Raw genomic sequence first — 12,188 nt, 5'->3', positions numbered from 1 at the left:
AGTAATTACCCAGTAGGTACTCTCGTTAGAATATAGGTAAGTATTTAGAACTATAACTTGGTAAAAGAAATAAAATATCTATGGAAGAATTATCGACAAAATTCCCATAATTCTCATCCCAAAATATAAAACATAACTATTTACCGGTAGCAGATTCAAAAAAACCGCAAATTCAATTGCTGGTATTTGATTATTATCTAACTAGCTGTTGCCCGCAACTTCGTCCGCGATTAGGTCGTTTTTCGTCATTCGTCGTTTAAAAAAAATACGTGACACTTTATTTTTGAATGTTCTTAATTATTGTCTCTTATAAAATTTAACTACTTACATTAAAATTGAACACTCTGATAAGAAAATCTTAAAATCTGAAGAAAACATGGATGAATGTGATTTAAATTCTACATTACTTAGTATCAAAATATAATAATCTAAATTAAATGTAGATTAACAGTTTGAGCACACCATTATAGAATATGTACTTAAGTATTAAATTACGTTAGTTAACATAGTAACTTTACTAAAAACACGATGACTTTCTTTCGCGCTCGGTACCACAAACTAAGGATGTTTGTGGTAAGTGGCCCGCGTGACGCGTCACTTGACCCCCCGCGAGTTCCCCTCCGTTGCTATGCGAAAATACATTCGTTGCTCTATTTTAGGAAAAATTTGTAATACTGTGGCCTGGGCGTTATAACACGTCCAGGGAGTTCCTGAGTGCCGATATCACCATCTTGAGGAAAAGCTTCTAATGTCGATTTAAAACTGCATACATGTGAAATGAGTTCAGTTTTAAATTTGAGAAATATTGATTTCTTGTATTCCACTATTCGTTGTAGTCGAATACAAAATATAGGTATTTAAACAAACTTAGGTTGGCCTACAGGCAAAAGGGATCCTATCAAATGGTAAACTTGACATTGTATCTTAAAAGTAAGCATGAACGGACCTTCTGACAATTATTGAGCACCAAAGGATCATTTGAAACGCGCTACTATAAGAGCGAATATTGTCTAATAACAGTTTACATTGCACAGTATGTTCCTCTAAAAGTAGTGATTTCAAAGGTTCCGGTGTATCTTCAAATGAAAGCCGACTCCTTACTACACTTTAAAGCATTACAAAAAGAACATACTACGCCTTTACAGAAGATGATCTGTAATCAATTGTGAGGTTATAAGCAAACCCACTTTTATATTTGTCAGACCACACCACCGAATTCGTAGATTGTTTACCTCAAGTCATTAAGACTATGACGAAATCTGTCTGCAGTAAGGCGGGCCTCTCGCTATTCGTCCGTTTCCAGAGACCGAATAGTTTCAATTCTTAATCTTTCATTAAACAAACTTATTAATCGTTCTTGTCTCATATAATTGTAATATTCGCGTCCCTACTCTAGTCATTGCTTCTACTCATGTTCATCTTCAAGAGATCGAATAATATTATGATGCACCCTATCATTTGTCAAACGGTCTTCATATTGAGTAAAGTTTCAGATTCTCGAGATAAAATATGGCTGTCGTGATCAGTAGTGAGACGTAATTCCCTCTCAGTGAGGGTTTCGGTCTCACGGGATAGTACAATATGCCGTTTGCGATCAGCTGTGAGACGTCATACCCTCTCAGTGAAGGTTTCGGTCTCACGGGATAGTAGGGGAGACCGGGTTTGGTTGCTTCACGGGTTGGTTGTCACAGCGGTCTTAACACAAAACTGAACTATCGAATCAGCATTAGTTGCATTGTAACCTCTTCTACCAACTAATCACTTTTAAGCTAGGATGGTGCCCTTCACTCGTCGAAACATGCTTTCCTTGGGTTCACGTCCATGGTTGTCAGTTTATATACCTATTGTAGCAGAATCCTTTTTAACTTTCATTGCTTTGTTTTATTTATATATTTATTTACCAATTTAGTGGTTCTACTTAATGTATTATGCATTAAATTCTTTTATATGTAATATATTATAATACGTGTATGTGTGTATATATATTATAGTATATTATTATGTCTATATTTTACATTATACTATTAATATTGTATTTATTTTCTTTTCTTTAATTAAAATATATTATGACGAAGTATTGCTCTCGGGGCTCACTGAAAATCGGTGCTGTGACGTTTTTTTTGTTTACGTCACAGATGTTCACCGAGTGATTTCCCCTTTTAATGGCATCATGCTTCACAGACTACACACTTCAATGTGTATTTTTAAGTATTGTAGTAAGTAAGTATTATAAGTATTGTATAAATTGCTTTGAATTATGTACGTGTGAGGCTATGTGCCATTAAATAAACGTTTTTTCTTTCTTTTCTTTCTTTCTTTCGAATAAGTCTGTTGAACAGCGTGGCAAGAGCGATACAGTGACAACGCTGTCCCCACTTCGCGTCAGACCGCCCCGATCTGCCGTGAGGGCCTCACACGTGTTTATTGTTTTCGCACAGATTTTTTATGATATGAGGACCGAATATGCTCCTCATAACATCACTTTTTGTGAACGAAACGACAGCGCGGTTTAATTTAATGCCAACACCATTAGAAAAAAGGATTATTATTAATTGTGAAAAAATATCATGATTTACACTATTAACACTCTTTTAACATAAAATATAAGTCTGTGAGTGTGTAAAAATAAATCCAGCTAATTACACATCAAACTTATGTTTATAATTAGGTATACGACATGAAAATATATTAATTACCAAGCAATAATAATACAGATAAGCAGTGGTGGCTCAGTGGTGAGACCTCGGACTTCGAATCGATAAGTCCGGGGTTCGAGACCAGGCGAGCGCGCAGGAAATAAATTGATTTTTCAATTTATCTGCGCATGTTGTAACATCACCACTGCTCGAACGGTGAAGGAAAACATTGTGAGGAAACCGACATGTCGAAGAATTAAAAAGTTCGATGATATGTGTCATCCGCCAACACGCACTTGGCCAGCGTGGTGGATTATGGCCTGTACCCTCATAGGAGGCCCGTGTCCCAGCAGTGGGAACGTATATGGGCTGATGATGATGAATAATACAGATAAATACTGAACATAAGTAGGTATAATAGATATTAAGTAGTATTAGTTAAAATATACTTTGACTGTTAGTCAAAGTTTATTTTTACTAACAACATGTAAATGAAGAAGAAATAATAATTACCAACGAACTAACCTTTTCTATAATACTTAACACGGCACATTTTTTAAATTATCTTGCTCAACCCTGCTCAAAAATTTGAGGGTTTTGTTGGAACTTTAATATGTCAAAACTATGATATATCTAAACTACGATACAACTTGCTTGCGGAAATGCTCATTACAATAATTGTGAATCTAAAGAATAACTAACAACATACTATTCAATTTTATTGAGCTGATGAATATCTTTTGCCTGGAAGAAATCACCGTCGCCTAATAAATATACTGTGTTTTCTTATAAAACCGTTACATAATTTATTTTATCTACTTAAATAATGAAAATGATATTATATTTATAAAATATAAAGCATATTATGTAAAATGATTAAAAATAAATAAATGAAGCAACTACGATTCAAAGAAAACATCTTTTTCAGTGTTAAAATGCTCTTAGCAATCCTGGATGATGAACTGTATCATGTACTCTGATCCCAGTACGGTCGGTACCTCGATAGCCATAACGATAAATATTATAATCAGATAACCGCAAAGTCAAAATAAAAACATTACTTGTACAGTTGTGAGTGCAAAATTTACGTTTCATTTGGAATAACATTTTTTTCGGTACTAAAACGTAGTCGTTTGATATGTGGTTGGCTGCCCCTCCTCTCCTTCCTGAAAAATATCCTCCAAAATTTCCCGAGATACTTCCAATTTGGACATTAACTTCAGTCAAAAATTGACGAAGCGGATGATTACTAATTTCCACTTAATCCTCGCTGCTACTATCTTTACCATCAAATCATCAATTTTCAAGTGGTGTTGTAAAAATATCAGCAGAAATCGTCTTCCAAAGGCGATATAATTTTATGAGCATTGAATCAGTAAATAACCAAATCAAAAGTTAACTGTAAATCTATAAAAAAAGCTACTTACAAATAAAATTTTATCAAAAACTACTGTTCCCAATGCACCTCAAAATAATAAAAGAATTCATCATTTTATTATTTCATTCTAAAAGTGTAATATAATACCTACCAACAAAAAACATGAATTGCTATCATTATAAAAAATAAATACCTATAAGTAACAACTTACTTTTTGTGGGAACGCATGATGGTGAAAATTCACAAAACACGAAGATTGCATTTGATATTTTTGGTTTTATGGCATTCAATTGCTTTATAAATATCACTACATAGTATAAAAAAAGTCGCTTTCTCTGTCCCTATGTCCCTTTGTATGCTTAAATCTTTAAAACTTCGCAACGGATTTTGATGCGGTTTTTTTAATAGATAGACTGATTCAAGAGGAAGGTTTTAGTATATAATTTATTAGGTTTTAGACAAAGCGGACGAACCCGCGGGCGGTAAGCTAGTAAATTTATAAAATACGAAGATTTTTAAAATTGTAACTAATGAACGCAATCAATATTAGATTAACTGTAGATAATGGTGTCTAGTTTTACTTAAAATAATAAACATCTACCCTCACTTTAAAAAAATGTAGTATATTTATTATTTACACGAAATATACCTTATAGGGAAGGGAAGATATGGGCTAAAGAGTTAAATAAATAACATAATTATATTTAAATTATTAATTTCCAACTGTGTATTCAGTAGTGTTAACATCTAAATTGATTTGATTTTTACGAAATCTCATAGATGGCGCTGTTACAAAATTAACATTATACAACTTACATTCTTTAAACTATGTTTCTCTTCCCAAGTTACTTAAATGGCATAATTTTTATAGTGTCAATCTAGATATTGTCAAACAACATTTATATATGCGTCATTTGATTATTAATTTCCAATAGTTAACGTGTGTTTGATTTTTCTAACACTTCATAGATGGCGCTGTTTCAAATTTGTCTTTATACTGTTAAGATTCATTTAACTGTTTCTCTGCCCAAATTACGTAAATGACATAGTTTTTATTTTGTAAAGCTACATAATAGCATGGCTTACTCGAAACCAACATTTAAACATGAGTCTTTAGATTGTACGCTGTCGTAGTACACGGAATATGTAAGAAAAATAAAGGCTCACAGCTCCTCCCCCGAAGGTGATATCATGATAATATGTTTAAACTATCCTCACCCGACCTCTTAGGAATATTCATGCAAAATTTGAAGTAAATCTATGCAGTACTTTTCGAGATTAGCCCGGTCAAACATACAGACAAACAGACAAACAGACAAACAGACAAAAATTCTAAAAACTATATTTTTGGCTTCTATATCGATTATAGATCATGGATTATGTATTCTTTTAAAAAAATATTCAATGTACAGTTTTGACTTTCCTACGATTTTATTATATGTATAGATAATAGAGATAGAAGTATTGTTAAACAAAACGAGGGCGGAGAACTATCATAATAATTATTATTCCTGTAATATGTTGGTTTATTGCTCTACTTATGTGTATTATAATACCGGAGCAGTCTAGTTAATAATGTTATGTAAAAGAAAAAACTAGTATAATAATAACTATACGGTTAAAATACTTTATTTATTTAGAGCTAGTAATACGTACTTAAAAATTTAAAATATCACAGAATTATTGTAGATACAAACTAAGTATCTGTTATAAATAAAAGTAAAAAGAAAAAACAAATCTGTCACGGATGTCAACTCGTTATACTTTAGAAAGGCGGGAAATATTTACATTCATTCATTCATTTAATATCATATCCCAATAACCAAGAAGAGAATGAATTTATCAGTTTGTAAAAGATTAAATATCCCATATTTTAGAATAAAACTCATTAAGAAATACAATGTCATTATTAAATAATGTGATCAAATATCATTGAGTTGTTTACAAATATATATTTGCCACCAATTGTTGCATGTCGTATGAAGGTCTATAGTGAAAACGCGTCTTAACACTGAGTTTGTGTCAAAACTCAAATGACAGCTGACAGCTGTTTATGTCATATTATGTCAATGTCAGACTGTAAAACAGGTTATGTTTTCGTTTTAATTCTTGAATTTTATTACATAAAAATGCATAATATTTTCAAAGTGTAAATTGAATAATATATAAAATTGCATAAAGTAAATAACATAATTTTTTCTGCAGGTGAAAGTCACGCCATAATATAATACAAATTTTACGATGTAAATTAACTTTGAACAATATAAAAATGACTTCAAAAACGGATATTGTCAAGCCTAAAACGGTCAGGGTCTTCGATTTAGATGATTTTGAAAAACTTCTGAGAGGAATAAAAGTTGCAGCATGTATGATAACAGAATCACATCAAATTGGTAAGTAGTATTAAATATTTCCTTAACATATGGATTTAAATGGTCCACCTAGTGTGGTGTAATAATGTCTATTACCATGAGTGAAATGTTATGAAATCCATGTAATGAATCTTGTGATTGCACATATTAGTATAAATTCTGTTTCCTACTTTATAAGTCTTTATACTTAATACTTATAAAGTTCCTTTCTTACTGTATCTAAAAATTGTTTTTTTTAAACTTTGTTTATAAAATTTCCAATACTTGCACAATATTTTTACTTGAGGCATTTTTTTATACAATTCTCTATTGAGAGTATTAAATATTGTTATCACAATAAATGTGAATTTTAAGTATACCTTATAATAGAACAGAGATAAAATAAACAAAAGTATTTTATCATATAGATTTTTAAGCTATTGCATAGCTTCTATCGTGGGCCTTGAGCGCGGTGACCAAATCCAGAAATTCCGTAACAAAAAATCAAAAACGTCACGCTCCCCACTCTGACGGGCACGGAGGTGTGGCTTGAAGGCATAGCATGCAATAGCTTTACCGCGGCAGTCCCCGAGTGCCACACGTCTTTTTTATTTATAAATTTGCCTTAACATAATAAATTGTATTTAATTTACCTTAACCCAAATTATTCCAGTCGACGAACAAAGTGTCATCAAGCGTCTTAACGCACTTACATTGAATGGAGCAAGCGATGGTAACTGCTGCTCATGCTGTGGAGTGGGTCCTTTCGAGACTCGGGCGCAACAGACTGCACATTATAAACATCACTGGCATACGCATAACTTGAAGAGGAAGCTGTTTGGGAAGTCTGCGCTCAGTTTGGGACAATTTAATTCTAGACAAGGTATTTTTTTTTAAATATAGGAGTTTATAGTGAGTGTAACAGTATATTAATGAAATGGCAATTTAAAAAAGATTCTTGCTTTTTAATTTAGAGAGTATTACAGTTAACTTGGCTGTTTTCAGTCCATTGTATGTCGGTTTTATTCATAGCCTTCCTCCTGAAGTTAGTCTCTTTTTAAAATATTACGATCACTTCTATAGTTTTGTTTGATTATTATGACTAATTTTCTATGTGAACAAAAACTTGTTTAGGCAGCAAATACCTCAAAGTAACTGCGATTGTAAGTAATTTTTTCGTATTTCATGTTTATGACAAACTTATTAGGCGCGGGACATATACAAGCGGCGCGGCGCGCATCGGGCGCGCTGCCGGCGTGCATCGGGTGCGCTATTGGCATTTTGTATGAAATAATTTTGGAAAGGCGGCGCAACCGTGGCACAACCGCGGCGTGCCGTCTCGACGCCTGTCCAAAATTCTTTCATACAAAATGTATAAGAAGGACGTGGTGCAAAACAGATTCAAGAGGTGCGCTTATGGCACGCCCGCGCCCGCGCCGCTTGTGTTTGACCCGTGCCTTAGGCTTTACAACATCATACCAATGTACCAAATGTTTATTAAAAGACCAAACACAATAAATTCTTTATTTTCAGATGATAATTCAAGTGTATCAGGCAGTGACTCGGAGACAGAGAGCACAAACTCCAAACCAGCAAGTGATCTATTTGCAGCAGCGACTAGACATTGCAAGGCATTCTTCACTAATAAAACTGGACAAGTCTTCTGTATATATAGATGTATATTGCATCATAAAAAGGTTAGTCAATTAGATGTTTTATGTTAATAATTTTTTATGTTTTAAAGTTCTAACAATTAGCTCTTTTGTCTATAATTTTTATTATTTTAATATCCATTGGGCTGTTGCAATTTTAATATAGGATTTTCTAGTGTTTATATTAAATTAAAATGCAATTCTTATTGTTATATCCTTATTCTTATAAGAATATCAAAATTAGAATGAACTTAATTTTAAAAACCTTGGAATAAGTAGTTATTAAATATAATTATTTCAGGAAGAATTATCTTCCGATGGCGAAGGCTTCGCATGGGTTTAGCGCTGTCAACGTCTAACCATACCAGGCTATCAACGGTGGGCAGTTTTAATGGTAAGGAATAAAAGATAAACATTTTAACTGTATTGAATTACACACGCGGTTTTAAAAATACCTCAATACTTTGTTTAACTTGTAAAACAGTTGAAATTAGCACCTTATTTCGTTGCAGTAGTGTTCAAAGTCTATTGAACCGGTAAGTAGAAAAGTCTGCCTCATACACAGTATACAGGCAGAGTTTTGCTTTGGATAAATGTTGTGTGTGAATTGTTTATTGTGCATTGATAATCTCTATATAAAAAAATGAATCCATATTTCCCTTGGTCACGGCATCACGCGTGAACGGGGGGACTGATTTCGATTATTCTTTTTTTATAATATTCCTTGAAGTACGAGGATGGTTCTTATGGAGAGAAAACGTAAACATGTACCACGGGCAGGGGCGTAGCTACCGCCGTATTAGCCGTATGAATTATACGGGGCCCCCTAACGTGCGTAAGCAAAAATTACTAAAAACTTCCCAAATTTTTTTTTCAGAAATAACAAAAGTAAAAGAAAGCAATTTTCTGGCACACAGGAGTGTGTATATTTAATTTGAATTGTTTGTAAAAATTTTGGAATAAGTGACAGATATCGATGAATAAATATTTCTTTTAATTTTATGCAAACATTTTTTTTCTTTTGTGAGAAATCTTTACCCTTCCTAAGGGCCCCCAAACAAATTTTTATACGGGCCCCGCCAAGGCACGCTACGCTTCTGACCACTGGCGAAGCCGGGGCGGACCGCTTGTTATTTATATTTATCACTGTGTTTATACAATAAAGATAAATAATTTCACCAAATACACAGGTTTCCGGCGGCCATTTCGCTGGTGCCATATTTTCCGGTGCGGTACCGGTAGTGCACAAAACGCATCATTCGTACGTGACGCGGCGCGGGCAGGGCCAGGCGCAGAGCGCGCGGGACCAGCACGGGAACATGCCGCGATCTGCTGGCGCTAGCTTGAGGCGATACAACCAAGCGGCTTTCTTGGAGGTGAGTGGGAATTTAGGGAAACTTATTTGTGGCTGTTTATAGGGACAGTAACGGAGATTTTAGATATTTTTTGAAGTGAAAACTTCTTTAGCGGCGTTGGGTATAAAATCTTAAACTCGCGTCAGGACACGTGACCTGATCGAAAAAGCGTAAGACGGATACCATTCCAAAATATCAAACATGCTCAACGTTAATAATCAAGTTTTCACTTCTGCCGGCACTCCCGGAGTGCATCCCGTCTTTTTTTGTATGTTGAAGGTATTTTATAACTAGCTGCGCTCCGTGGTTTTATCCGCGTGGCTCCACTCCTGTTGGTCTTAGCGTGATGATATATAGCCTATAGCCTTCCTCGATGAATGGGCTATCTAACACTGAAATAATTTTTCAAATCGGACCAGTAGTTCCTGAGATCAGCGCGTTCAAACAAACGAACTCTTCAGCTTTATAATATTATAGTATAGATAATATGTTATTGAAATTGAACCCAGAATAAAAAGTTTGTGTTGATATTGATTGATATGAATAAATTTTGGTACGTGACTATAACCAAAAATTATTTGAACAAATTCTAGTTGTGTTACAGCTGTGAAAAAAAATTATAAATTGATACAGATACGTGCACTTTGTTTCCAATTTGGCAATAGTTATTATAATTACGATCACTATGTGGTAACAGAATCTTTTAAAACTCCTGATTCTTTCAGCACGTGCAAGAAATAATATCCGCTTGGTCGGAAGACCTGATTGGCTGTTCACTAGTACTATACCGCGCGGTCGGCTCGACCAATCAGGCGGCGTTATTTGGCAAGAACTCTCCGCTCAATAGAGATGACTTTAGAGTTAGAGCTTTGCCGTTCCCTACGAGGAAACCCACGTATAAGGAGGTGAAACGGGTCCACGATACTTTGGCTAGCATAGAGGTTTATGGTAAGTGTTAAATTATAGCTAGTACTATATTTTCTTTCATTTACTAATTATTGTGTCATGCAACGATAAGCTTATACGGGAAATAAATGTTTTTTTTTTTAATTGATGATTTCTGAATTTTTGTTTTTTTTAGTCTCATGCTTAATCATAACTGGATTGGCTAGCAAATGAAATTTTGAAGTTTATAGTTTATTTTAGTAGTGAAAAAAGTAGTAGTATCTAACATAAGTACATATTAATTTTAGTACTAAATAATATTTTTTGTATCCCGATCCCATCAGACGTTTGTATGTGCTTGAGTATAAATACAATCGAAAAAGTAGTGTAGTAAAATTATTCGAGTTAGTCAATATCCAATAAAAATCCAATATTAGGTACATTTTATGTCATAAATAAGTATATTTACAGAAACAATAGAATTATTCCAAAAAGCTCTGATCGCGTCGACTGTGAAAGACGGCAAAGCGGCGGATCCTAATGCTGAAAAAAAGAAAACACAGAAGAGCCCTGGAAAACCAATCGATAGAGCAAAGTCAAGGTAATATATTAGTGTCGTATTAAATACTAAAATAATGTACGATTTTCAATTAATAATAGCATAGACTAATACACTCAAGAAGACTTACAATCGCCATAGTAAAAAACGTAACTCGTTTCTCAGTTCCCAATTTTGTCGATAGATGTCACTCACAGTAGCATTTGGCATTTTTATAAGCTTTTTTATACGTTTAAGAACTAGATGTCGCCTTAGAGCATTAAGTCGGTTTAATGAAGCTAAGAGATGTCGCTACAAAAAAAATAAATGTGCCAAATAGTATCTTGACGTAAAATATAATACGCAAAAAACGTAAACTATAACGTAAAATATAATACGTAAAATATAATACGCAAAAAAATATTTTTATTTAAATGTTATTTTTTGCTCTGAATCGCGCAAGCGAAATGTTTTCGTTACAGAGCATATATACAACTTTCCGCCATTAATAATCGGGGCCTTTACGGCCGGCCGGTCGAGTAGACTAGTCTTTCCCTTTTTCGATTGAGGAAATCCACCTCCCTACCTCCACATCATTTTGTTTTAGTTTTAAAGATTTAATAAGCGTAAAATAATACTTTCTTCATTTTTGTATTTTGAGTAAACGTAACACTAATAACGGTTAGTTTGACCAGAGGCGACTCGTGACAAAATTGTATGGGTGTTTAATTAAGTATTGAACTAAAGTCTAAAACAAAGAAAATACAGTAGCGTAGTAAATTCATTACAAAAAAAAAGCACCACAATAAGGGTGCTATTACAGATTTTTAACAAAAAACGCTATTTTACGGTACAATTTTAACTCAAAGCATGAGAACAAAGTAATATCTTAAATCTTTATATATAAAAATGAATCGCAAAATGTGTTGGTAAGCGCATAACTCGAGAACGGCTGAACCGATTTCGATAATTCTTTTTTTATTATATTCCTTGAAGTACGAGGATGGTTTTTATGTAGAGAAAACGTAAATCGTAGACGTCTCAAGTGGCTCCCCATTCGCATGCGACGTAATCTCCATTACCTTCAATTATTATACCGTATCCTTTTCGATCCCATCACTCCTTCCTACCTTAAGAATAACTTTTCATTTCTACACTGTGAAAACTACTCTCTACGATCCGTTGACAGACTTATTTTGTGTACCCCATCTCGACACACACACTTCTTTGGTGATTCCTTTACTGCCACTGCTGTTAAGCTATGGAACTCCTTACCACTAAAGATAAGACTTGCTCCCTCTTTACCCTCATTTAAAAACCTTGTTCGGAAACATTTCTTTTTATCAGCCTTTAATTCGGAATAGTATATTTATTAGGTATATGTATTTACATT

General features: G+C 33.8%; 1 protein-coding gene across 1 annotated transcript; it reads left to right on the top strand.

Moving 5' to 3' along the window:
* The first annotated feature begins 6,108 nt into the window (after window positions 1–6,108).
* On the top strand, window positions 6,109–10,862 carry LOC149895197 (tRNA endonuclease ANKZF1-like). Its single transcript, XM_090119281.1, is given in 7 exon segments — window positions 6,109–6,407; window positions 7,039–7,248; window positions 7,899–8,062; window positions 8,319–8,411; window positions 9,208–9,393; window positions 10,098–10,320; window positions 10,729–10,862. Coding segments are annotated over 7 exon segments (1,134 nt in total). The 5' UTR covers window positions 6,109–6,283.
* Window positions 10,863–12,188: the final 1,326 nt, after the last annotated feature.

The sequence above is a fragment of the Colias eurytheme genome, chromosome 32, assembly GCF_061535395.1.
Source record: "Colias eurytheme isolate Ceu_HAF_F1 chromosome 32, ilColEury1 Martin Lab GWU primary, whole genome shotgun sequence".
NCBI lineage: Eukaryota > Metazoa > Arthropoda > Insecta > Lepidoptera > Pieridae > Colias > Colias eurytheme.
The sequence above is the reverse complement of the archived record's forward strand: the minus strand, read 5'-3'. Positions and strand labels throughout refer to the sequence as shown.